At 44.7% G+C, this 26,248-nt stretch overlaps 2 protein-coding genes across 2 annotated transcripts; one reads left to right on the top strand and one right to left on the bottom strand.

Annotated features, from left to right (window-relative positions):
* Window positions 1-1,683: 1,683 nt before the first annotated feature.
* Window positions 1,684-12,085, bottom strand: ATP5F1A (ATP synthase F1 subunit alpha). The gene is made up of 12 exons (XM_035100654.3): window positions 11,929-12,085; window positions 8,818-8,896; window positions 7,504-7,673; window positions 6,685-6,858; window positions 6,426-6,592; window positions 5,756-5,904; window positions 5,067-5,218; window positions 4,737-4,961; window positions 4,494-4,601; window positions 3,465-3,609; window positions 2,305-2,455; window positions 1,684-1,911 (listed from the first exon to the last, which is right to left on the bottom strand). The coding sequence occupies exons 1-12, from the start codon at window positions 11,986-11,988 to the stop codon at window positions 1,830-1,832; spliced, it is 1,662 nt and encodes a 553-aa protein (XP_034956545.1). The 5' UTR covers window positions 11,989-12,085; the 3' UTR covers window positions 1,684-1,829.
* A 1,461-nt stretch (window positions 12,086-13,546) lies between these two features.
* HAUS1 (HAUS augmin like complex subunit 1) lies at window positions 13,547-26,018 on the top strand. The gene is made up of 9 exons (XM_035100655.3): window positions 13,547-13,924; window positions 15,262-15,436; window positions 16,225-16,360; window positions 17,379-17,513; window positions 19,800-19,923; window positions 21,302-21,367; window positions 23,307-23,378; window positions 24,786-24,833; window positions 25,726-26,018. Exons 1-9 carry the CDS (start codon window positions 13,883-13,885, stop codon window positions 25,807-25,809), a joined length of 882 nt encoding a protein of 293 aa, XP_034956546.1. The 5' UTR covers window positions 13,547-13,882; the 3' UTR covers window positions 25,810-26,018.
* The last annotated feature ends 230 nt before the right edge of the window (window positions 26,019-26,248 follow it).

Below are 26,248 nucleotides of genomic sequence, written 5' to 3'. Positions count from 1 at the left end.
CTGGGGAAACCCAGACAGATGGGCGGGGTATAAATAATAAATTATTATCATTATTATTATTATTAGTATTATTATAGTGCTCTCCAGTTTTGGAGTTTTTAATTCCCACCATTCCTGACCATTGGCTACGGTACCTAGGACTGATGGGAGTCGTAGCCCAAAATACCTAGAATGTATCTGGTTGGGTGAAGTCAAAATAGGAAACAAGTTGAACTGCGGGGTGTTAAGGAATGGTAAAGGCTGGAAAGTGGTGGAGGAGAATGAGGAAACAGGTTCCGAGGGAGTACATTATCTAAGTTCTAGGAAAGGACTGGGTGCTGTTAACTACAAGGCAGTGGAAAAGGACATCAGCTTGGGAAGCTGGGCAATTGGTTTCAAGGAGTCAAATGAACACAGCTAAAGCAGCAGGCATGTTCACGTAACACAATGCTTTCATGTACAGTCATACCTCGGTTTAAGTACACCTCGGTTTGAGTACTTTCAGTTTAAGTACTCTGCAGACCTGTCTGGAACGGATTAATCCATTTTCCATTACTTTCAATGGGAAAGTTCGCTTCAGGTTAAGTACGCTTCAGGTTAAGTACAGACTTCCGGAACCAATTGTGTTTGTAAACCGAGGTACCACTGTATTATTTTATTGCACAGTGCCCCTAGGGTTTATTTTCTGTACATGTGCTGCCCTCTACTGGTCCATACATTTAATGTACTGGTTCTGCTGGCTAGGGGTGATGGGAATTGCAGTCCAAAAACAGCTGGAGGCCAAAGTTTGCGAAACTCTGTTCTAGAGTCAAAGGAAAAGCACCTCCCAAATAAGCCGTGTAATCCTAAATGTGCAAACTGGAGAACCACTTCTCCTCCCCACCCTCCAGCTAAGGGCAGTTTTATGTGCTTGAAAACATGCCAGAAAGACTTGAGTTGGATGTGATATCTCATTGAGGGATGAAGGCAGAAGCAAAGTTTTAAGGTGCAGCAGAGGCCCCCAACCTGTTTGCACATAGGCCTGAATACACACATAGGAAAAAATATAGCTGTGTTGAGACGTTTGTGCACCTACCTTTCCACTATGTCTTTTCGAGAAGTGGTCTGTGCATATTTCTTTCCAATACTTTTTTTTATCTACAAGGCCAAAACATTTCTAAAAGAGGTGAGACTAGTTTTCTGGCAATGTACCAGCAGGGGAAGTGCTTATTGGAGGCTGATGTGCCACCTAAGGTGGTTCCCTCATTGGTGGACTGTCTCTGATTAGTGGTGTGGACAATGAAAGGAAAAACAGGCTGTTCGAAACTTGTGGTTTTGGCCACCTGAGTAAACCTCTTTTAGAATAGGGCAGGGCTACAAATTGGCCTGTACAAGCAGCTTCCCACCCTACTATTCCAACCACCTAACCCCCCCCAGACCTTTATCACTAATTTTACATGTGTAGCAAACCACATTATCAACCCCCAGGTTACAAAGTCTGAGCAGTACGGCAAAGAAACTCTCCCACATGTGTGTTTAAAGGCAAACGGCCTTTAGAATAAAGCTTTTGTTCTTTAATTGACAGTGTGCAATGTTTGCACTGAGTCTTAAAAGTATTACCCTAACGAAAAATCAGTATGGTTTGCAAGATTTTATTTGCCATGTACACACCTATGTTGGTTGCCAGCAGGTCACTATCGCAGTGAGCACTATGGACACAAGACCTCTTTACATGGAACTTTTAATTCTCAATGAGATCTGTACATTCAACTCACACATACCTTTTATTAAGCCTCTGGTAAAAAATGGAACCAGAGTGCTACCAGCGTTCAGTGACAAAATATGCCTTGTATAGAGAACTGTTAAAGAGTTTATGCTTCAAATGTTGCCAGGAAATTTGTGACTATTTCCTTCAGCTTGGCTTCAGTTTGTTCAGAGATCTTCCCATCAGTCCTGTGAAGGCAAAACCAACCAAATTTCAACTCTCATCCACAGCAGACTGTGTAGCAACTACTCCTTCACTTCAACCCCTTTGCAGTGACTTCTTCTGCCACCAGCTTTCTCCTCCCCCCCACCCCCACCATTATTCATAAATCACCATATTTAACAATATTATAAAATGAACCTAAATATTAAATGCCGTGCTGTGCGCCATCCAAAGGCACTCTCTTGAAGCACTCTTCCAAGTGAAACTTAGCACTGTTTTTATAAAGTCATTGCTGCTCTTTAACAACAATGCGCAGAACTATAAGAACTTTCCGTTGTTCAAAGTCACAGTCATTCCATAGAACTGTATGACTGCTTCACAAGTGGAAGGTTGTACTGAAATCTTCTAGCCTATTTTACCTGATTGTGGAGAGGAGGGCCTGGTGCTGGCTCAGAACGTGAGCAAGGAAAGCACTCTCGAATTTGGTGATCTTGCTGGGTTCCAGCTTGTCCAGATGGCCTCTTACCCCAGCATAGATAACTGCAACTTGTTCCTCAATAGCCATGGGAACTAGAGAGAAATGTGCAAACTTAGGTTAGACCACTTGGTGATTAGCGTGCCACAAGTCACAGCAAACCTGTGCCTATGCTAACTATAGTTAAGGCAGGGGCAACAGGATTTGGTACAGAAAGTTAAGAACATTTCACACTCCCCTTAACAGAAAGGATCAAGCTACTGCTCAGAGACCTCCAGGAGTTGCAGGGAAACCTCTTAAGACTGCCAAGATTCCCAGCCAGACACAGGAAAATCGCATTTCTCTTTCCCCCTCCCCACACATGCATATGTACAAGGAACTTCTCTCTCATCTGCAGCAAATAAGCATTTTCTCTTGATAAAATAAATTGATTAAGTAAAAGAGTTTTTTAAATTACTTTATTTTGCCCAGACATAAGCTCTGTTTGGCATCACCCAAAGTGATAGTGATGGATTTAGACAATGCTACAACATTAGGCCTAACAGGAGCTCAGAAAAGGAAGAAGGAAGAAGTTATATCCTCCCTGAGGGGACCCAAGGATCTGCAAAGTAAGGAAAGGTTTCTGACTACCTCATTCTAAACACTGGAACATGAGCAGGCACATGCTTTATTTCTACACTTATTTGTGTTCAGCAAGATTTCAACTAAATTGAGGAGTCATTCAGCAAACCTTCACCTATTACATCAAGTGTAGGGCACCTCAGGTCCAGGGGCCAAATACAAGCATCTCCCTCTGGCCCTCAGGACCTCTTCCCCAAACTACACCCCTCAGAGACCCTGCTTTACACAATCCTTGAATTATTCTGCCTGGCTAGAATGTGCCCTTGAACTCTGATAATACCTCTTGCTTGCCTGGCTGCACAACAGAGAGGAGAGTGTGTAGAAGATACAAAGGAAAACTACACAATTTTGCCTCTGGCCCACTGGGCCCCCCAAGAGGATTGTCCAGTGGGAATGAAGCAGACCTTGGGCTGAAAAACATTCCTCACCCTTGTGTGACATGGGGAGGGTGTGGTAGAACTAGGAATCTTGAAGAATTCTTACCATATTGTCCTTGTTTAAGCAGCTCAGTCAGCCGTACACCACGACTGAGCAGCTGCTGAGTAGCAGCATCCAGATCTGAGCCAAACTGGGCAAAAGCAGCTACTTCACGGTACTGAGCCAGTTCCAGTTTCATGGTTCCGGCCACCTAGAGAAAGGAGTGGGCAGGCTTATTGCCTTTTCTAGGCAAATCATTCTGAACACTTTCTGCCTGCCAGTCTGTGTCTTCAGCTACCTCCTGGACCATCAGAAGTGCTATGACAATATAGGAGTGGTCACAGTTAACTATCTAGATTAAATATGGCATTGTCAGGGATAGGCAGGCTTCAGGCCTGGGCAAACAACTGTGTTTTTACTAGGATGCAAAGGTCCACCAATTGGTGCTTGGTACAAAATGGCAGCTCAGCGGCCTGACACAGGCTTAGAATTAAGGAACAGGCTGACACCAAACATTTCTCAGTACCAGAACTAAGCTCACAATGTTTTCATACAGAAGTTGTCATTCGTTTCAGCAGTTGTCATCCACAACAGCTAAATTTAGTGCCTTTTTGTTATTGTCACCGTTAATCAGTCAGATTAATGATATTAGTCAGATATCATTGCCAATATATTGCTAGTCACTCAAGAGTACTCTCTTGTCCTACAGAAATTATTGCTCAGTCAGAGGAGCCAGGACCAGGAGGTACAATAATTTGACAAAAATGGTCTAAGCAGAATTGATATAGAAAATGTATGGCATATTATGCTATTGCTCAAGAAATTTCCAACCTTGGTTTTGCTAAACTGGCCTCCACTTAAAGCTTTTACTAAACCCATTCCTGCAAAGACAGCAGCATGGAATATGCAATTCTGTATGTTAACCAGAGAATACTCACTAGCTTGCCATGTGAGCCTCTTTTATTCAAAAGTTCTAATTGATATAATGAAATGCTAGAACAGAACGATACTGCTGCTGTGATCCTGCATCCCAACACAACAAACTGAATGCTTAGCTAAACCATAGTGTCAATATAACTAAGATTTTACACTTACCTGCTTCATAGCCCTTGTCTGAGCAGCAGAACCAACACGAGACACAGACAGACCAACGTTGATGGCTGGGCGGATACCTTTGTAGAACAGCTCAGTTTCCAAGAAGATCTGTGGGAAAAACCAATATATAATTTTACAAGACACTAATGTGACTAAAGAAGTGCAATTGGGCCCAACATGGAATTCAGGTCAGCCCAAACCATTCTGTATGTGGATTCTCAATTAAGTGCTTTGGGATCCTACCTGACCATCGGTGATAGAGATTACATTGGTTGGAATGTAGGCTGACACATCACCAGCTTGAGTCTCGATGACAGGAAGGGCAGTCAGAGAGCCACCACCAAAGGAATCGTTCATTTTGGCTGCTCTTTCCAAAAGGCGGGAGTGCAGGTAGAATACATCGCCGGGGTAGGCCTCTCGGCCAGGTGGACGACGCAGCAACAGAGACATCTGGCGGTAGGCAACAGCCTGTTGATACAAGACAGATGTTACATCTGTTTCACCAGCTCCAGGAATCTTCGCAAGGTCCAAGTTTCTGCCCCCCAAATTAAGAAGCCAATAGCACATTCAAACCTGTTTGGATAAGTCATCATAGATAATCAAAGCATGTTTGCCATTGTCTCTGAAGAATTCACCCATGGAGCAGCCAGAATAAGGAGCCAAATACTGAAGGGGGGCAGCATCTGAGGCTGTAGCAGAGACCACGATAGTGTACTTCATGGCATCTGGGAAAAATGGTTTAAAACAGCTTTGTCAGTGTCAGTTTCTAATTAAATGGAAATGGAAACAGATTGGCTAACAGCCATTCAGTTACTAGATCTTCCCCCATCATACCATACCATTTTCTCACAGTATTTTAAAGTTTGTGTGTGTGGGAGGGGGGGGGGCTTTGCTACAGTAAATGGCACAGTTTACAAAAGTGTGTCATTTCCTTTTGTATCTGCAGGAACTAGGGGGGAATGTTTTCTCCTATTTGTCCTTACCCCGGCACACTGTAAGTTGTGCAAGTTTAGCATTTAACAGAAATAAAATTAAGCTGCAGTTTCAGGAAAGTAAAGCAGGTCTTTAACTAACAGAGGTTAGTACCAAGGTAACGGGACATGGAACTTGACAAAAATTCTGCTGCCAAGAACATCTAAGCTGTGTACATAAAACAGTTATAGATAAATCATACACAGATAAAAACAGTTCAAAAAACATTTATGCTACCAATTTCCAGACTTCACTTCCATCTAGGAAGTTTGTGCAAAATACATAAATACCTGCATCAGTGAGCCTCTTCACCAGTTGAGCAACAGTGGATCTTTTCTGGCCAATTGCAACATAAATACAGTACAGTTTCTTCTTTTCATCAGTCCCCTCATTAAATCGTTTTTGGTTGATGATGGTATCAATAGCAATTGAAGTTTTCCTACAAGGAGAATAGCAGGTCAGTTAGCATCATTTTCTACAGCCTGTCCAAAGCTTATACAAAGGATTTCAAGCTATATTTTGGGGAACCCCAGGGTTCCTCATTGAGGAAATTATTACGGTATAACTATTATTTATTAAATTTATATGCCACTATTCACCTGAAGATCACAGGGCAGTTTACAACATAATTGCGTGCAAGCATAATAATCATGGACAAGCTTCTCTGCCTATATGAATCTTATTTTACAATGAGCTGAATATAATCAGGAATTCATTGGTAGTTTGTTGTAGAGCCAGTGCACTGCCTGAACTGGATACACCTTAAAAACATGCCCCAGAGCCCAGGAGATATGAGACAGGGGCATTGGGGTCCTTGGCCAACAAATTATTGTGTGAAAGGGATCTCTGAAAAATGGGAGCTTTGAGAAGAAGACTTTTCTGAATTCCCAGGGCACCTTTGTATCACAGAAAACTTAACAGCAGTTAGGACAAAGCAGTTTGAGTTAGTAAGCTCCTTACCCTGTCTGCCTGTCTCCAATAATCAGCTCACGCTGACCACGGCCAATTGGTACCAAGCTGTCTACGGCCTTGATGCCAGTTTGCATGGGCTCTCGCACAGAGATTCTAGGAATGATCCCAGGTGCCTTCAGACCAACCCTCCTGCGAATCTTGGAAGCGATGGCACCCTTTAAAAGGAAGACAACATGGTCATTTTCCCCAATTTGCTCACTACTGATAACTGACATGCAAAAGCAGTAAATATCGTTGCCACACCAACCTTTCCATCAATGGCATTTCCCAGTGCGTCTACAACACGTCCCAGCAACTCGTCACCAACTGGGACATCCACAATGGCTCCTGTTCTCTTCACAACGTCCCCTTCCTTAATCAACCTGTCATTACCAAATACGACGACACCAACATTGTCGGGCTCCAAGTTCAGGGACATACCCTAGAAAGTTAATTTAAGAAGGAATTGAAAGGATGCATTCATGAGACACTCCAGCCAAGAGTTGGCAGGGCAGATTCCCACAACCCACTGAAGTCTACCAAGCTATAAGATTTGAAAACAGTATCAGACAGTGATGACAGTTCCATATAGGATATGCTATGGCTAAGCACGTTAGGTTAGAGCTATAATCACAGTAGCAGGTGTTGTATTTTCAGTGACCAAAGCCTCTTTGTAACAAGTTGATTTTAAACCACATCTCCAGTCCTAACATTACTCACAATGCAACCAAAGGGTATGAAGAGACCTTCAAACCAAGAATCACAAGTTTTACACAGGCACTTAATACAAATACAGTGGTGCCTCGCTAGACAAAATTAATTCGTTCCACGGGTCTTTTTTTATAACGAAAAATTTGTCTAGCGAATCCCATAGGAATGCCTTGAATTTTTTTTGATTTTTTTTGCCCATAGGAACGCATTAATTGAATTTCAAAGCATTCCTATGGGAAACCGTGATTCGCTAGACGAATTTTTCGTAAAACGCATTCGTCAAGCGAGGCAACCTCCGCTCGAAAAATCCTTTCGTTAAGCAGGGAATTCGTTAAGCGAGGCACCACTGTACGGATGCAATGAAAACGAAACCCACCTTAAGCCCAGAAGAGAACTCAACCATTTCTTCTGCTTGAACATTCCTGAGGCCATACACACGGGCAATACCATCACCAATGGAAAGCACACGGCCAGTTTCTTGAAGCTCAGCAGAGGTGTCAGCGCCCAGAATGCGCTCTTCAAGAATTGAGGATACTTCAGCAGTGCCTGGAAGAATTTAAGTCATGACAATGAAATAAGACTCGTTAGAATCTTAGCTCGCTTTGCATCAATTCTGGTAGTCTGGATTAAGCAAGATAGGTTAGGTCTGAATCTTGTTTATAGCACATCATTCTGTGTGGTGTGGTGACAAGACTCTATCTATTCTATGAAAGGTTAGGTGTCCGTCTCTAAACTAGCCAATGGCATGCAAGACACTATATATAGAGAGAACAGTTCTACAATTGTAAAAGCAGAAAAAGCAATTTATTGTTTTATCTTTCTTTGGTGGACTTATCACACCCTTCAGACAAGGTTTTCAAGGTGTATTTGAACATTTGACTTACCTTTCTACAAATTACTCAACGAATCTTGCATGAGTTAGGCAAGCTGGATGGAATGTTTAACAGTTTCATTTCTTGATTCTGTACACTCATGAATTAGATTAAGTTAAATAGTAATTGTGAGGGACAGAGGATATCGCGAAGTCCCTCCCCTCCTGAGTTCAAGCCCATCCCTGAGCACAGGGGAAAGCAGAGAGAGTTCCGATTCCAGTGGGGAAGCAGGAAGTCGTGTCCGAGGCTCAGGCAAGGTAGCGGAGCCAGGGTCCCAGGTGGGACAGGAAGGGGCAAATAAGGGGGGGGAGACCCATCCCCCCAACTCCGGAATTACGCAGAAAGAGGAGAGGAAAGAGGATGGGTCTGCCAAAGCTTTTGTGTTGGAGAAAGACGCGCCAAAAGCCATTCGGAGGTTCTGAACCCGACTGAACACATCGCTCCGTGTAAATAGCAATGACTTCAGCACTGTAAATACGCAGCACCAATAAAAGAATAAAATGCAGAGCTGGGTAGAGTCGTTACTCTGAAGTAGTCCGCTCCAGCCACTGTGACAGTAATCAAAGTGCTCTTCTATTTGCCCAACTGCCACTATTGCTTAAAACTCCCAACAGACAATTAGAACTTTAGTTAATATGCCTATTCCAAAACCATTAGAAGCGCATCCAGTTAGGTAATTGCTATACAGTACTACATAAAAGGATGCATTTCTTTTGGTTCCAAATGTTTCACCAAATTGATGCTTAGCTGCAATTAACAGTGATGACTACTGTACTTTATTACCCAAGTTGAGTTTCCAAATATTTATTTTTACCTACCTGTTTTCTGTTGACTTGTTTTGGAGGCATGGAGGTTCCTTGTTGCAACAAATGATGCACCCAAAGCATTCCGAGAAACCTAGCATAAAGAAAAAACTTTTGACTTTTACGTTCAACTTATTATCACTTTCTTGAGATTTATGAAATCACAGTCCTGATTTTGCTGCTCCTCACTCCATCTCCCCGCAGGGTTTACTTAATCCCAGTTATCAGCTCTTATATATCAGCTATTGATTATTTCAACCATAAAAGTGTTACTGGTACACAGTATCTCAGTGGTGGCGAAACTATGGCACGCGTGCCAGAGGGGGCACTCAGAGCTCTCTCTGTGGGCACGCACGCCATCACCCCAGCACAGAGTTCGCCAGAGTTCGTTACTAGAAAGCCAGAGGGAGACGGGGCCGGGTCTGAGGACATGTGTGCCTGAGGACATTTCTCACATCACCCGCACCTCTGCCCAGCCCAGCTGCTCCTGCTCTATTCTGCGCCCCTCAACTGAGTCAGGCAGAGCCAGCTGAGCGCATCAGCTGTTTGGGCACTCGTTCTCTAAAAGGTTCTCCATCACCGCAGTATCTGGAACAGGTAGACATACGGTACAGTCAATTTCTAGTGTGCAGGTTTACATGGGATTAAACACCCACTGTAGCCAATGGGGCTTTCTTTTGGGTAGAAATAAACAAGATTGTAGCTTTAGATTCAATACTGATGCAAATGACTTTAACAAGTAAGGTTTTGGCACCATTAACACAGAGAAAGAAGATACAAAATCTTAATGATTTGTACAGACTACTCAGTATTAGTGGCTGGAAGGTATCGCAAGAGAAATAAGCAGCCCAAATATATTGATTTTAGTGGCATCCTCCATTCCCCTTCTGTAGAATCCAGCGAGAAGGAATGGGCCTAGCTCCCTGCTATCTGAAAGGTTTCTTTCATAGCTTCACTCTTGCACAAACCTATTCACAGGACAAAAGAAATGCCTGGTCACTGTACTGAAAATTGGGAAAATATGGGGAAATTGCAGACACCTTCTTGGATAGAGATGTCCAGGTTTGTTTTTTCAAAAAAGCTCTCTCCCATGTAAGGCCTTGCATTTGAAATTGGATGAAAGTATTTGTTGCTCTTTTCAAGTACTATGTGGGAATTCTGAAATAATTTTATTTGAGGTGCCTTTTCTAAAGAATGACCTTCAGTACAATCTACCAGCAATACTGCAAATGGACTCTCTCAAAACACTGATTGGTCAAAAAGAATAACAAGGACAAATATATCAACTCTGTAATGTAATGGCAAATGTGAAGACACAGGACTGTGAAGAGCTGATGGAACTGTCAAATATGTAGCAGCAGTCACAGCTGTGAAACCTAGGGCTGCACCATCAAAGTATATTGCTAGAATGAATGAAGATTTACACTGAAATATTTGTCAAGGATGAATGATGTATTTGTGTTTTTCTATTGAAAACTGCCCTGTGATCTGCTGAAGGGCAACATAATTTTTAAATAAATAATAAAAATAAAGAAGATATAAACCTATCTTACAAAACAGAGGAGGAAGAACTCTAGGACTTTCCACCACTGACAGGCTTTCAAGACATGTAGATCTACAGGGGAGACCCCAAACGAGTGTTTACAATTGCGACCCCTGAACTTATCTTTTTAAGGGGGGAAACAAAGTTCCCAAACTTGTCTGGAAGGCAGTTTTCTCAATCCCCAATTAAACGCAAAAGGTGAGCAAATACAGCTCATAAAAAGGGCAATGCAAAAGGATTCTCTTATTAGATGCCACCAAGGTCACAAATACCAAAAGATGATGCTGTGCTGACACCACCACAAGCGCTGTCATCCTGCAAGGCAAGGCAGGTATGCCTGCAACAGCAGCCACTTCTCCCTTCCTTAACCAGGAGCCCATGCACGCTCCATGTATCCACGAGGATTTCCCCTTGTGCGAAGGGCCTCCCCCTCTGTCCTCATCTGGGTTCCGGTCGCTGCAGGATCATCAGCTGCAGGTCTGCCGTTCTGTCTTTACAGGTTTTCAATTCCATTTTAAAGACATTTAAACTTCTCAATATTCTAACACTAATCTGTAGTGCGTGGTCCAGTTTCGATTCCTGCATTGCAGGGGGCTGGACTAGACAACTTTCAGGGTCTTCTCCAACTCTACCATTCTGTGGCGATTGTAGATGCAGAAACAAAATTGCTATGAGAATATAAATTTAAGAGATTGAACGGAGGCATTGCGGGGGACGGGGACTGGATGTGTTCCGTGACAACCAGATATGCAGGTGCAACAGCACCCTACAAGGGAAAAGGAGTTCAACTGCATTTCTGCCCAAGATGTTCGCAGCTCAGAGAGAAGAAGGCAGAGGTGAAAGTGCCTCTCCTGCAAACTGGCGGAATCTTGGAAGAACAACCATTACTATCGCCATTTAAAACAAAATTTAAAAAATCCCTTCCAGTAGCAGCTTAGAGACCAACTAAGTTTGTCATTGGTATGAGCTTTCGTGTGCATGCACGGAAGAAGTGCATGGTATCTGAAGAAGTGTGCATGCACATGAAAGCTCATACCAATGACAAACTTAGTTGGTCTCTAAGCTGCTACTGGAAGGGATTTTTTTATTTTGTTTCGACTACGGCAGACCAACACCTACCTGCAACTATCGCTATTTATTTATTAACAATGACAACCACCCACCCACCCATGCTTTCCAATGCCTAGCACACATGCGCATTTTAAGTCATCGCAGAAACAGGAATAAATCACAATCACATGGCTTTATTTAAAAAGAAGAATCACCGGGCACAGAGCCTTCGCTCTCCCCACCCTCCACCCCACAAACGTGCAGCGGCCTAAGGGGACCCGTTTCCCTTCGCAGTGACCTTGCCAGGCGTCCAGGGGCAACCTTGCCAGGCGTCCCACAACTCCGCTCCCCATCCCGCCGTAGAGCCCAGGGACACGAGAGGAGGGTGAGGCAGCCTCGCAGGGGCGCGAGGCCCGCAAGAGCACGGAGCCTCCCCACCTCCTCAATGTCACCCGCAGGGCCCCAAGATGGCGGCGCCGACGGTCGCCTCACACGGACCTCCCTCCCTCCCTCCCTCCGCTCTCGCGTCTCACCAGGCCAGCCTGCCGGGGCAGGGAGCGGGCGAGGGCGGCGGCTACGCGCACGGACAGCATCGCGGCGGGAGAGGGAGGCGGAGAACCAAGGGAGAGAACGAGACGCCGCTGATGCCGCTGCCGCTGCTTCTTGCTTCTCCTGCAGCCGCCTCACGTCAGGGACCCGCGGACAAAATGGCCGCCACGCAGCCCCACCCCCTTTTTGCCGGAAAAGGCCACGCCCCCTTTCCTTCAAGGCTAGCGGAGAGGAGAAAGTCGTGACTCGGAAGCGCTTATACCGGGCTTTTTTTGGCCTACAACTCCCATGATTCCTAGCTAGCAGTGGTCAGGAATGATGGGAATTGTAGTCTCAAACCATCTGGCGGGCCGAGGTTGAAGAAGCCTGGCCTTTCCCTAACTTTTACCTCAGTTCTTCTTATATTATTATTATTATTATTATTATTATTATTATTATTATTATTATTATTATTATTATTATTATTATTATTATTATTATTATTATTATTATTATTATTATATCGGTCCGGTTTCTTTATCTGCGGTTATGCTTGCCATTTGTCTTCATGGGTGTGTTTAAGGGGGGGGGGGAAACAGAGAGCGTTGTTGGACTCCAACTCCCAGCAATCCCCATCTGACAAGCCCTGTTGTTATGCATGCTGGGAGTTGGAGTCCAATCGGGTCGCCTGGCGCCCGGACGGTCCCCCCTCGCGAGGGCAGACCACGCCCACCCAGACGCGAAGGTCGTCCAAGGGGGAGGCGTGGTCCCAACGAACTAACCCCACCCCTTAAGTATAAACTGCCTGCGAAGGGGGCGTGTCCGACGCTCTGACCACGCCCCTACCAAACTGCCCCGGATCCACGTGGCCCGCTGCTTGGTGCTGAGCTGTCAGCTACAGCAAAGCAGTAGCTTGTCAGTGATTTGAGCTTCTGCTTAACAACCCAGGTTGCCTCTGCCTTGCATGATCAAGGGCTTTGCCCTAGTGAGCAAAGCTCCTTTAAGCACGTGCAGAGTGCTTAACTCTCCTGACGCTAAAATCGCTGCGCTCCTAATCCCAATAACCCCATTTCAAGTCAGTGGAATTTATTCCTGAGTTACTCATTGCCAGTAACCTCTTTCTTAGGGCGTGAGGGAGGACGGGTACGTCTTCTGTTTATAAAAATATTTTGAAAAACACAGGAAGTAGGCACACCTCCAATATATTATCTTCATAATACTGTTACGTACTAGGTTATGTATTTTTGTGTGTTTATTCCGTAAACCACCCTCGGATGGATAAAGTAATAAATAATAATAATATTAAAATATTGACAAGATAAGCATTTCCAGTAAATACGATAGAAGCACGCACATAGCTTCTCTTATTTGTTTTTCAAAAGAAACAGGTAAAGTTTGGCAACCCCCATGCGACAAGGCACACACCCCACCCTCTAAGCACAGCTTCCTATGGGGAAACATTGTTCCAAAGTTTCAGGAGGTGCCCAATGTACATGACGTTCTGTTGAGTGTGCGATTAAAGAGTACCACGGTGCACCGGTGCAATAGCGCTACAATATATTTGTTCCATTGTGGACCATGAAATCCTTGATGCACCAGTTCGATAGCAGCGATTGTCTATCTATGCACGCGCGTGCATTTTCCCATTGACGAACAACGCGGCTGCCTTTGCTCTTCCGGCCCGCGCTCCCGGGCTTTCCCCGGTCCCTCCCCGGGTGAACCAAGGTCGCTTGTCCTTCCCGAAGCAGCTCGCGCCCGCCTTGCGCGCCCTTGAGCTCTGCAGCCGGGCGGAGGCGGGCAGGGAGTGAGTTACAGCGCCTCCTCCCCCGCCGCGTGGGCTGGGCTTTAATTGATCGGCTGGGCTCCTCCGAACTACAGCTCCCAAGAGGCACCTCGCCCGGTGACGTCCTCGTTCCGCGACGGGGGAGGGCCGAGGAAGAGCAAAGCGGGAGGTTTGCAATGCAAGAGGAGCTGGCAGGGATGGAGGGGAAGCAGGAGAAGGTAAGCGGGTGTGGAAGTGATCCCTCTCTCTCTCCCTGGGATCTCTCCGGAGAAGAAAGCGCTTTGCAGATGGGAAGGGCGAATTTAAGACCGAGAAGGCAATACTGCAGGAGAGTAAAGGGCGCGTGCTCAAGGAAAGGCTGAGCAAAAGAGTAAATTTTTACTAAGCAGTAGAAGCGCCCATAACACGGGGGTACTGCCGGATTTACTAATAAGCTAAACAAGCTTTAGCTTAGGGCCCCACTCTCTTGGGGCCCCCCCAAAAAATTAAAGGAAAAAAATAACCCTGGATGTACATTTCCAAAATATAAGATGAAAAACAAATAAAATAAAACCTACATACAGCAACAGTGTTTTGTGTTGTGTAGACTACTAGGATGTAAGTACTGTAATGGGCCCCGCCTGCTAGCCTGCTCCCTAAAATATCACTGGTTTGCTCGTTTCTATATATAGGGTGCCTACATTCTGCTATTTATAATTATTAGTAGTTTGCATCATTTATTTACACCTATTATTATTTCATGTTAGAGCAAGTTTCTAGAGATTAGATTATGAGTCTTTGTAAAGTGTGTTTCTAAAGGAACTTTTGTTATTGCCAAATGCCAATGTGTTTGCATTATTAAGTTTGTTATGAATAAAAAAAATCATTTTACGTTAGAGCTTAATAATTATTTTACTATTCATATACTTCTTAATTGTATTTGAGTTCAACAATTACTTTGATAAAATACATATTTTGTTATGTGCAAATGGCTTTAGATACCTATTAGATACCTAATTACCTAATTAATTAGGCTTTAGATACCTATTAGGTACCTAATTACCATGTAGCATATATTCAACACAAAAAACAGCAACAATTTTGTGGTTGACAAAGGACAGCTGGACATATAAAGGGCCCCATTATCTTCAGTAGCTTAGGGCCTCATCAAACCTAAATCCGGCCCTGCACGGGGGGGGGAGAGCATTTCATAGCGTAGGGGCCACTCCAGAGAAGGCCCTGCTGCCAGATGACACTCAGGTCTTGTCTTTATCAGCAAGGCCTCCTCTGGTGATCTTGATAATCTACATGCCTGTATAAGGGAAGGTGGTCCTTTAACATCCCAGCCACCAGCAATGTTTATCCTTAGGTAAAGGTAAAGGGGCCCCTGACCATTAGGTCCAGTCACAGAGGACTGGGGTTGCAGTGCTCATCTCGCTTTACTGGCCGACGGAGCCGGTGTACAACTTCCTGGTCATGTGGCCAGCATGACTAAGCTACTTCTGACGAACCTGTAAGAAGGCCCCCTGACAGAATAAGTCATTTGTACTTGGTTTCTTTCTGCTTTTCCTGTTAGGTTGCTTCGTGGCTGAAGAAGACCTTTGGGGATCAGCCCATCCCTCCATATGAAGCCGATGCACGGACGGTGGATATTTTGTATGAGCTGGCAGAGTGCAATGAGTCCAGGGATGGGGACGTCCGCCTGTTAATCGAGGACATGAAGCAGAAGGCGGTAGAGTATGACTCTGACGGTGAGACTGAAAGCTTAATTTTGAAGTTGCGGCGGGTAGGTGTCTCTTAAAGCACACACTTTAGTACAGGGGTCAGAAAACTTTTTCAGCAGGGCTGTCCCACAGTCCTTGTGGGGGGACCAGACTATATATATATATTATAAAGAAGACGCAAGAGCACCTTGAGCCCCGGTGGCTGCTTACCTGTGTCTTGCGAGCGGCACGGGCTAGCGGCAGCGGAGGGATGATGAGTGGTGTGTGAAAGGGCTCCGGAGAGGGGCTGCTTAAAATGGCGGCCACTCGAGCGCTGCTGCTGCTGGCACTAACAAACCCCAGCCCCCTTCCTCCTTTAGGCAGAGCGGGCAGAAGCCAGAAGGTGGGAGGGAGGAGGCACCACCACCGTGTGAGGGAGAGGGAGAGAACACATGCACTGGTGATCCATGCGGCGATGCCCGGACCGTCCGCGGGCCGGATCCAGAAGGCAATTGGGCTTGATCCGGCCTGCAAGCCTTATTTTGCCTACCCATGCTTTAGTATTTCCTCCTTATTATAGTTCTTTAAAACTGTACGTCGGGGATGGCCAACTCTCCTCAGTCCCAGCCAGCATGTCCCAAAGATTGGGGACTATAGGAGTCCCAACAATATCTGCAGGGCACTACATTGGCATTTCTTAGGTGTAGTTTCTGTCTTAGGTGGAGTTTCTCCTCCAGTCAAGGCACCAATTTCTGAACTACTCAGAGTTGCTCTCTTCTGTGGCCTGCTTCATAGAAATGTGTTTTTAAATAAATAAATATATTTATTTTCCCCAGGCACCTACCTACAGGATCTTCTGACCGAGAGTCTGAATCTTTCTTTCAGCAACATGTCTAAGGGCAGCACCAGCTATCTGAATACATTGGTAGACACAGCTTTAGCCCTTGAAACAAAGGACACTTCCCTTGCAAGGTAATGTGTGAATGTGTGCCTTTGGTTTTCTTTGTTATTGGATAAGCTTCTTTTGGTTTGCATGAAGAAGCGCTGCAGTTTCATGAACTTTTAGTGCCTTTTGCACCCACAGTCTTACTGGGAGAGCGATATGAGAGAGGGTTTTAAAAAGAGAATCGTGTCCTGTTTTTGAATGGTTTATCTGTTTTTGCAATTGGAATTGTTTTAACCTGTGTTTATATTATTTAGTTACAATCTGCAACCTGGGAAGGGTGGGAAAGAAATCCTAAAAATAAATAGAACAAATAAATGTTCTACAACTCTGGAATGGGTCGTTTATACTAGTAGTTCAAGACTGCAATTATAAATATACTTACTAGGGTGCAAGCCTCATTCAACCTTCCTGTGAATGAACTTTTCACAGGCAGTGTGCTTTCATGAATGGATGGTCCAAAAAATATATATTAAATCCTTAAAAAAAATATTTGTGTGTGTGTCATGTGTTGTTAATGGAAGCTCATTCACCTGTTTGTGTACTGAATTTGTTTAATAAATAAACTCTATTAATTGTGTATTTAATTGTATATATTTAATTAAATATGTTGTGTATATTAAATAATATTGAATATTAATTTCCAATACGGAAATTTAATTTATTGTGTGGCCCACGAGTTCTGTGTTGCCATAATCTAGGGTCTTATGAGCAGTTTGTGTGAATGAGCCAAAAAGATAAGTGGGGAGAGGGCCACAGCTTTGTGGAAGAGCATCTTCTTTGCAGGCATAAGTTCTCAAGTTCAAATCTCACCACTTCCAGGTAGGGCTGGGAATGTACGCAGCCAGGACTCATGCAGAGCTGTTGCCAGTTGGTGTAGACAACACTGAGCTAGATGAACCAATCACAGCTTCCCAAGTCCTTCCTTGGTGCATGTAGGTGGCTGGCTGCTGTGCCTCTTCTTGCAGCTCTGAAATCCGGATACTGTTTGTTTGGTTGTTGTAATTTTAAATAATAATAATTATTGTCATTACCAATTGTTTCTAGCTTCATCCCTGCCATCAATGATTTGACTTCAGAGCTGGACGCCGCTGATTCCAAAAACAAAGAGATGGAGCTTGAACTGAGCACTTTGAGGAAAAAGCTCACCTCTGCACTGGTACTGGAAAAACGACTTCAAGAGTAAGAGCTGGACAGAAGTTTCCTTTATGCTTTAATTTTCTCCAATGAGCTCAGCAGCTTCAGTAGGGTTGCAGACACACACTGGCAGCCAGCCAGTTAACAGGGTGGGGTTTTTTTTAACTGTTAGCAGTTGAATCGCATCATGTGCCTTTTGATCTCATGGCCTCTCCTCTTCCTCCTTCCTCTATATTCATTTATACCCCACGTTTTCCCCCTGAAGGTGGCTTACGGATAAAATAAGAACGGCTAAAAACTTAGGGGAAAATAATTACAAAGCAATTAAGCATTAATAGAATTAAAACTATGTAGATCAGGGATGTCCAACCAGTAGATCACGGTCTACCAGTGGATCCCCGGCTGATTCTGGTAGATTGTGGGATCCTTATCATGTACAAAAAGTTACAGGGGAAAAGCTAAAAAACTCTGTGCAATGCTCCCACCCCACACAGGCTCCTCCTTCCTCCAATGACAATGGGTAGATCACTGCCATATTTTTTATACTGGGAGTGGATCACAGTCCCTTGGGAGTTGCACATGTAGATGATAGATATAGATAGATGTAGATCGATATATTCTATTAAAAGCATACAGATAATAACCACAAAACAGCATGCAAAGTGCATTGTGGACCATTGTGATTCAGGCCTGACTTCCAGCAGCAACAGAACCACAAATATCAGTCACTATCATTACATGCATCTTAGACTTAAACATAAAGGGGGGTAAAGGGGACCCCTGACCATTAGGTCCAGTCGTGACCGACTCATCTCGCGTTATTGGCCGAGGAAGCCGGCGTACAGCTTCCAGGTCATGTGGCCAGCATGACAAGGCCGCTTCTGGCGAACTAGAGCAGCACACAGAAACACCGTTTACCTTCCTGCTTGCACTTTATCTACTTGCACTTTGACGTGCGTTCGAACTGCTAGGTTGGCAGGAGCTGGGACCGAGCAACGCGAGCTCACCCCGTCACAGGGATTTGAACCACCGACCTTCTGATCGGCAAGCCCTGGGCTCTGTGGTTTAACCCACAGTGTCACCCGCGTCCCTTAGACTTAAACATAGGTAAAGGTTAAAAAGGTAAAGGGCCTTAAACTTAATAAACACATAACTTAATAGAAGCCCTCCAGATGTCCACACAAAATTGATGTTTATATGAAAAAGGTTCAAATGTAGCTGGGGCTGTTAGGTGTACAGACCATTGTTTTAATGGACAGTGGGGATCTATCCTTCCAGGGTCCTAAGTCTAAGCTTCTTAGCAACCACAGGGAATCACTTGATCGACTTCTGTTGACTTGCTGTTAACCTCCATACTGTAGGGATAAAAGATCATGAACATTTACAGATGGTTTTACATTTCGCCACCAAACCTGAGGTTTCCCCACAACTGCCTTCAGGGAAAAATCTTCCATATTGCAGCCCCTATTGCGCCTCTGCAAATCCCAGGCCCACGGCAGGCAGGCTCACCAGGGTATGTTGGGGTCTTTTACTTGAATTTTGTTAACTGCATTGGAAATGTCAGCTGCTATAGCGTGAGCCTTTATTTTCCCCTTTCCTTCTCGCCTTCCAAAAGGTGCCAAGGTTGTTGTGACTACTCCCGAGTAACAACCTTCCGCATGCTTGTCTTTCAGAAGTCTTTATTAGTGCACATTATTTACAGTGTAGCGAGCTACTGGTTTCATGTCTCCTCATTCCGAATCAGAATCCGGCACTGCCCCCTTCCGCGATTTGGACCAACATAAAAGCCTCGGGAGAGTGAATCTCCTCCCTTTTCTCCTCCTCCTCAATTCCGGTGTCAGGGGGAAGGGTCTGCGGTCTGCCCTATTCCTGTCCCCTCTTTCCGCCTCTCTCTCTTCCTGCCTGTGGAGCAGGGGCTCTTGGATGTTGCCAGAGGTCTGGCACTCCCTCTCTATTTCCTGACTCACCCCTTCAGACCCCTCTCTCACATGACTGTTTGGGCTGCTTCTGATGAGGGGGGGGGTTATCTGTAATCCCTCCCCCTTACAGTAGGGTTCACCCCAGGATTGTAGATTCCAGATCCTACTATCCCTGTTCAATGGAAGTTGGACATGAAGGTTATTGAGCTGTTCTGGGAGCAGACAAGCAGTTTGCTTTCTGGCCTCTTTGGAGATGCTGTCGGCATTTAGCAAAATCTTTGCTGTTTTTCGTTTTAAAATAATTTTTATTGAGGGTTTTTCTTTTTCTTTTTTTAAAAAGACAAAAATAAAGAAAATTTACAAACCATGAAAAGAAATATAGAAACAGTCTTTGCTGTTTTTGTTGTTGTAGTGACCTTAAGAAAACTGAAGAACTACTGGTAGTGGAAAAAGCAAAAGCTGATAACCGGGCCCAGAACATGAAGTTCCTGAAGGACAAAGTGGAAAATTTCAAATTCAGAATCAAGGCAGCAGAGGTTAAGACAAAGAACCCTTTATCGGCGTTTCTGCAGGGGAGGCTTGTTTTTACTAACGCTTTATATAGTGCCATCTTTGTACCTGCAGCTTTGCAGAATGGCGTAATAAAAGACAAGCCCCTGCCCCAAGGAGCTTGCAATCTGAATTTGACAGAGGGGGGAGGCAGACGGAGAGGCGTGGGTAGCAAAGGAGGAATGGCTCCCTCTGAAGACGGTTCAGAAACTCCATCTGGTGCAGAGTTTGGTGGCCGTTTAGCTCACCAGGGCAAGACGGTTTGGGCATGTAATGCCAATTCTGGCCTGACTGCACCAGCTGCCAATTAGCTTCCGGGCCCCATTCAAAATGATGTTTTTGACCTATAAAGCCTTAGACGGCTCAGGACCCCAATACCTCAAAGAACACTTCTCCCCATATAAACCCTGAGATCATCCTCTGAGCCCTTTCTGTGTGTGCCTCTTGCATGTGAGGTCCGGAGGGTGGTAGCATGAAAATGGGCCTTTTCTGCAGGGGCTCCCTGTTAGTGGCTTCCTTCCCAGGGAGATTGGTCTGGTGCCTTCCTTATACACCTTTAGCTGCCAGGCAAAAACATTACTCTTGAACCTGGCCTCGAAGGGCTGATTAAAATTCTACTGCCTTTTAAATGTGTTGGGGAGGGCCTTATTGTTTCGTTGTTTTCATTTTAACTATTTATTCGTGCTTTAACCTTGTATTTTTATCTTATGAATTGCCCTGAGATCTTGTGATGAAGGGCGGTACAGTCATACCTTGGATTCCGAACGCCTTGGTACTCTGACGTTTTGGCTCCCAAATGCCGCAAACCTGGAAGTGAGTGTCTTCTGGTTTGCGATCGTTCTTTGGAACCCGAACGACTGACGAGGCTTCCGTGGCTTCCAATTGGCTGCGGGAGCTTCCTGCAGCCAACCGGAAGCCGCGCCTTGGTTTCCGAACGTTTTGGAAGTCGAACGGACTTCCGGAACGGATTCCGTTCGACTTCCGAGGTACCACTGTATATCAATTTAATAAATAAGAAAATGGTGATAATTTAGCTCAGTGGGGGAGCATCTGGCTTACATGCGAAAGGTTTCAAAGTCAATCCCTGGCATGTCTCAAGTAGGTCTGTGAAAGTCTCTTGTCAGTGTAGAAGACTATGCTGAATTAGGAGGACCAACAGTCTTGACTCAGTGCAAAACATATGTTCATGAAGCAGAATGGCATTTTTGCTATTTTTAATTATATGGGAACTAGCGAAATGACTTTTTCATCTCTGTTTTTTTTTCTTGAGGGTAATCCTACAATGTGTACCGTCTATTTCATTGCTGAACAGAAGTCATTGCTTGCCCCCTTATCCTGGGTTTCTTGCTTTGTATCTCTTGGCAGGAACAATTATCTATGTGTGGGATGGATGCTTCACTGACTCACGAGTCCCTGGTGAATCTCTCAGAGGTGGGTTGCATGTTGACGGTGTTTGAAAATGACACACGCTAGTTGGCATTCAACCTGGGATGATAGGGAGGAAATGCAATTTACCCAGATGGCAGCTGGCTGTGAGCTTGATAGAGATTGTGAGATCAGCTCCAAATCCTTCTGTGATGAGTGTTTCAGAGAACGCAAAGGGATTCACATTTTACATCAAAGGGCGGGCCCCTAGTGCTAACTGAAATACTGCAAGAGAGAAATAATAATAATAATAATAATTTATTATTTATACCCCGACCATCTGGGTTCTTGACGCACAAGCTATGAAAGATACAAACAAAAATAGACTGTTTTGTATTGGGGTGGGGGGGTGGGAAGCCATAGGCTGTAATTGTAAATACTAATAATGCTGTAATCATCATCATCTTCATTCATTCATTCATTCCCCACCCATCTGGCTGGGTTTCCCCTGCCACTCCAGGCATCTCCTAGCAGAATGTTAAAAACACGATAAAACATCAAACATTAAAAACTTCCCTAAAAATGGCTGCGGAAAGAAAAAATCCACCCAAACTCAGCTAAGAGTACAATCCTGTGCACGTCTACATGGAAATATGGATAAACAAACATTGATATTAGTTCATTTCTGTTTCCTTCCCCCCCCCCCAGTATTTGTTTAGTTCCCCCCTTTCTGCACACTTTTTGTAAGCAATTTTGCCTAATGCTGATGCCCAAATATTTATTATAATTTGTTAGGGGTTTGAGCACATAAGCCTCTCTTCTATTCCCCGTCTCACAATTTAGTTTCCCCCCACCCTGGCAATAAAATCCCTTATACCTCAGCATTCCAAACATTCTGGATGCTCCCAAGCTGTTATGCTATTTTGGGAGGTTTTATTCCAGCCTGTTGATAGACAAACCTACTTCTGCATTGCTAGGAGATCCGCCAAATATGTACAAACTGCTACCTTAATTTTGGCCCTGTTTTTCTTCCAAACAGATAAGCACGCCTCCAGCTGAGTTTCCTTTTGATAGTCACTTTTGTATCTAATGACACAGTTCAAAGAGCCAATGTGGTGTAGTGGTTAAGAGCGGTAGACTCGTAATCTGGGGAACCGGGTTCACTTCCCTGCTCCTCCACATGCAGCTCCTGGGTGACCTTGGGCTAGTCACACTTCTCTGAAGTCTCTCAGCCCCACTCACCTCACAGAGTGTTTGTTGTGGGGGAGGAAGGGAAAGGAGAATGTTAGCCACTTTGAGACTCCTCCGGGTAGTGATAAAGTGGGATATCAAATCCAAACTCTTCCTCCTCTTCAAATTGGCTGTGCCTACAGTGGCTCTCATACAATGTTGCAGCAGCATATTTAAAGGCGCTGTGGGGGCAAGCATCCGCTGCGTAGGTGCTTTTTTACCCACTTGCGGCTGGATCGGGACCATTCACTTGGTCCTGCCCACACAGTTGCATGGCAGCAGGTTTGTGGGATGAAGCTATGAGAAAATGAGTCCCATCTCATTTCTGCAGTAAAATATAAACGGCCCCTGGTATCATTGCAGGTTATTTTATACCCACAGTGAGCATATATACTTGTCGAAACAGGCAAGCTCTCTGTCTGCTATAGGGACAAAGCTTTCCATTTCATCTAATTTCCTCTCTTCTGCCTGGCCTCCACCCCTCCTGCAATTTCAATACAGACTAAGACGGGGGATTTTGGCCACCTAGATGTTGCTAGACTACAATTCCCACCATCCCTGATCAGAAGCTCGGAACCGAACTGTCCAGTCCATTCCGCCCAAAATATGGAAATTAACTGTGTCGATAGGCATGCGTATTTTGCAGATGGCTTTGCAGATTGCAGATTGTGAGGCCAAAAAGCACCCACCCAAACCTTGCATTCATTCATTTTCTGGTGGGAGAAAGACGGAGTCACTCTGTGAATGGTTATTTTGTGTGTGTTTCCATCCACAGAAACTAGCGGAATTAAAGAAGCAGGCAGTACCTTTGAAGAAGAAACTGGAGTCGTATCTGGACCTGACCCCTGTAATCTTCTGTACCTCGCTTCTCTTAGAATCGTAGAATTGTAGCTCAGCTTCCAGCAGACTTCCCCAATCTGGTGCCCTCCAAAGGGTTTGGACTACAACTTCCCTTTGCTCGGCATTGCCAATTCTCAAGGATGCTGGGAGCTGCGGCCCAAAACGCCAGGAAAGCATCCGATTGCCAAAGGGCTATTTTAAAATACAGTGGTGCCTCGCAAGACGAATTTAATTCGTTCCATGAGTCAATTTGTTTTGCGAAAAATTCGTCTTGCGAATTGCGGTTTCCCATAGGAATGCATTGAAATATCTTTTTTTGCCCATAAAGGTAAAGGTAAAGGGACCCCTGACCATTAGGTCCAGTCGTGACCGACTCTGGGGTTGCGCGCTCATCTCGCATTATTGGCCGAGGGAGCCGGCGTATAGCTTCCAGGTCATGTGGCCAGCATGACAAAGCCGCTTCTGGCAAACCAGAGCAGCACATGGAAACGCCGTTTACCTTCCCGCTGTAGCGGTTCCTATTTATCTACTTGCGTTTTGACGTGCTTTCGAACTGCTAGGTTGGCAGGAGCTGGGACCAGGCAACGGGAGCTCACCCCGTCACAGGGATTCGAACCGCCGACCTTCTGATCAGCAAGCCCTAGGCTCAGTGGTTTAACCACAGCGCCACCTGGGTCCCCTTGGAACGCATTAATTAAATTTCAATGCATTCCTATGGGAAACCGCGATTCGCAAGACGAATTTTTTGCAAAACGAATTCGTCTTGCGAGTCACCATCAGATCGCTAGACGCATTCGTCTTGTGAAAAATTCGTCTTGCAGGGCACTCGTCTTGCGAGGTACCACTGTATTGTCGTGTATCACTTGGCCCAGTATGCTTTTGGAGTTTGGCCTGACACGAGGGTTATCAGTTAGCTGACATGTGAAAGGAGCTTAAAACATGATTGCGGAGCTTTCTTTGCTGCCAAGGCCATATAATTGCTATTATTTCTACAGCACTTGCACATATGTGCATGCTATTATGCTTGCTTTTAAATAAATAAGTGTCCGCAAATGTTGCTCCAGTTAACAGTTGCAGCTCTTCTGGTGGTCAGTTGCAGACATAAGTGGCAAGAAGGAAGGGGGTAGGGTTGTTTGAGGGGGTAAGAAACCTTTACGTTGTTGCTGGACGCTGAATTGTCTTTGTTCCAAGCTCACTCTTCTTCATTTCCTATCAGTCTACATTTCATAGAATGATTTCTGGTGGCACTGGAGTGTGTGCTGAACACATGCACTTTTAAAACACTCTTTTTAATTTATTTATTTATTTTTGGCAGCAATGCCTCCATAGACCTTATTGCTTGATTTCAAAAATTCAGATGGGGGCGTGGAAAACCCCTGCATTTTCCTAAATGGTTTTCTACTGCTCTTTTCAGAGTCCTTCTCTTGCACGAGTGAAGATCGAAGAAGCAAAGAGGGAGCTGGTGGGTGCTTTTGTTGGTATTAATATGTTCTCTTAGTTGCACTGGTGGACAGGCTGGTCTTCTGGGCATTTTGGTGCATTTTTCTTGTTTGGGGATATTTTGGAGGGGTGGAGAAACTGGGCGGGGTGGTAGCACGAGAAATTGTCACCTCCCTACATAAGCTCAAGCCATTGTCCATCTCTGCCTTTTCCTCCAGATGTTTTGGCCTACAACTCCCATGATCCCTAGCTAACAGGACCAGTGGTCAGGGATGATGGGAATTGTAGTCCAAAACATCTGGAGGGCCAAAGTTTGGGGATGCCTGTCCTAAAGTGTTTTGTGCTTATCTCTGCACATCAAGCAATGGAGAGGCTCAAGTGCAAATCTAAGCCTGCCAGCCATTCCTCCTTTTCACATTTATTTATTACTTGTTAAATTTATAGCCCACCTTTCTCTCCAAGAAAACATGTTTCGCCCCCCTCCTCACTTAATCCCCACAAAAACCCTATAATGTGTTGTGGACTAGATCATCCCTGACCAGTGGCCATGCTGCGTGGAGGTGATAGTTCCACAACATCTAAAAAAATTTCATTCTGACCTATTCTGTTTCCTAACTACGTTGGCTTGACCGTACTGTCTCTGTTAAGGGTTTTGAATGTCTGAGCATTTTTAATTGTATTGCTGGTTGGTGTTTGCTTTGGGTATCATGTTTGCCGCTTTGTGAGGACGTGCTCTTAAAATGCGGGGTATAAATCTATTGGATAAATGATAACTGCCATCCCAATTTCTTCTTTGGTTTGTTTCAGCTTGTTGGAAGAATCTGTATGGTATGTTGCGACAGTGAGTGTGTACTGGGTGTGTGTGTCTTCCTCTCATCCAAATATTGGTACTGACTTTTCTCTCCTTTTTCTAGGAAGCTCTTGAGGCCGAGGTTTCAGCAAAGGTGGATATGACAGCACTTTCGGTCCCTTTATCTACCAAACGTCACTTTTCCTAATGACCTTGGTGCAGAAACAAAAGGGCAGTTCTATATTGTAAATTCTCTGGCTCTTGGTATATCTCTCTTACGCTCATGTGGCCTTTGCCATCTCTCCTTCACCTCCCTTTCTCCACCTTTTTTATTTTAAAAAATGTACAGCTTTGTGTTTTGCATACATTTCTCTCTGTTTTCCCCATGATAATGAACAATAAAACAGTGTTTCTGAACCAGCCTTTACAATCTGATTTGAGTGCTGCGCTCGAGGCGGTACTCTTATTGTATATAGAAGCAGAAACCATTCAATTGATCAACTTCAGGAAGCTGACCGGGCAAATCCGAAACCAGTGTGATCAAGCTTTCCAAAAAGACAGGGGTAAATTTATACAATACAGTGGTGCCTCGCTAGACGAATTTAATTCGTTCCACGGGTCTTTTCTTATAACGAAAAATTCGTCTA

Source organism: Zootoca vivipara, chromosome 10, assembly GCF_965207765.1.
Source record: "Zootoca vivipara chromosome 10, rZooViv2.hap1.1, whole genome shotgun sequence".
NCBI lineage: Eukaryota > Metazoa > Chordata > Lepidosauria > Squamata > Lacertidae > Zootoca > Zootoca vivipara.
This window is presented reverse-complemented; position numbering and strand designations above follow the sequence as displayed.

Excerpts from the sequence above, each read along its gene's own strand:
- ATP5F1A (XM_035100654.3), bottom strand. The coding sequence starts at position 11,988 with ATGCTGTCCGTGCGCGTAGCCGCCGCCCTCGCCCGCTCCCTGCCCCGG. Across the intron at positions 5,219-5,755 it reads GAAGAGGCTCACTGATGCAG|ATGCCATGAAGTACACTATC; the intron begins GTATTTATGTAT and ends CATTTTTCCCAG. Across the intron at positions 4,602-4,736 it reads TCTCTATCACCGATGGTCAG|ATCTTCTTGGAAACTGAGCT; the intron begins GTAGGATCCCAA and ends TTTTTCCCACAG.
- HAUS1 (XM_035100655.3), top strand. The coding sequence starts at position 13,883 with ATGCAAGAGGAGCTGGCAGGGATGGAGGGGAAGCAGGAGAAG. Across the intron at positions 13,925-15,261 it reads TGGAGGGGAAGCAGGAGAAG|GTTGCTTCGTGGCTGAAGAA; the intron begins GTAAGCGGGTGT and ends TTTTCCTGTTAG. Across the intron at positions 16,361-17,378 it reads AAGGACACTTCCCTTGCAAG|CTTCATCCCTGCCATCAATG; the intron begins GTAATGTGTGAA and ends AATTGTTTCTAG.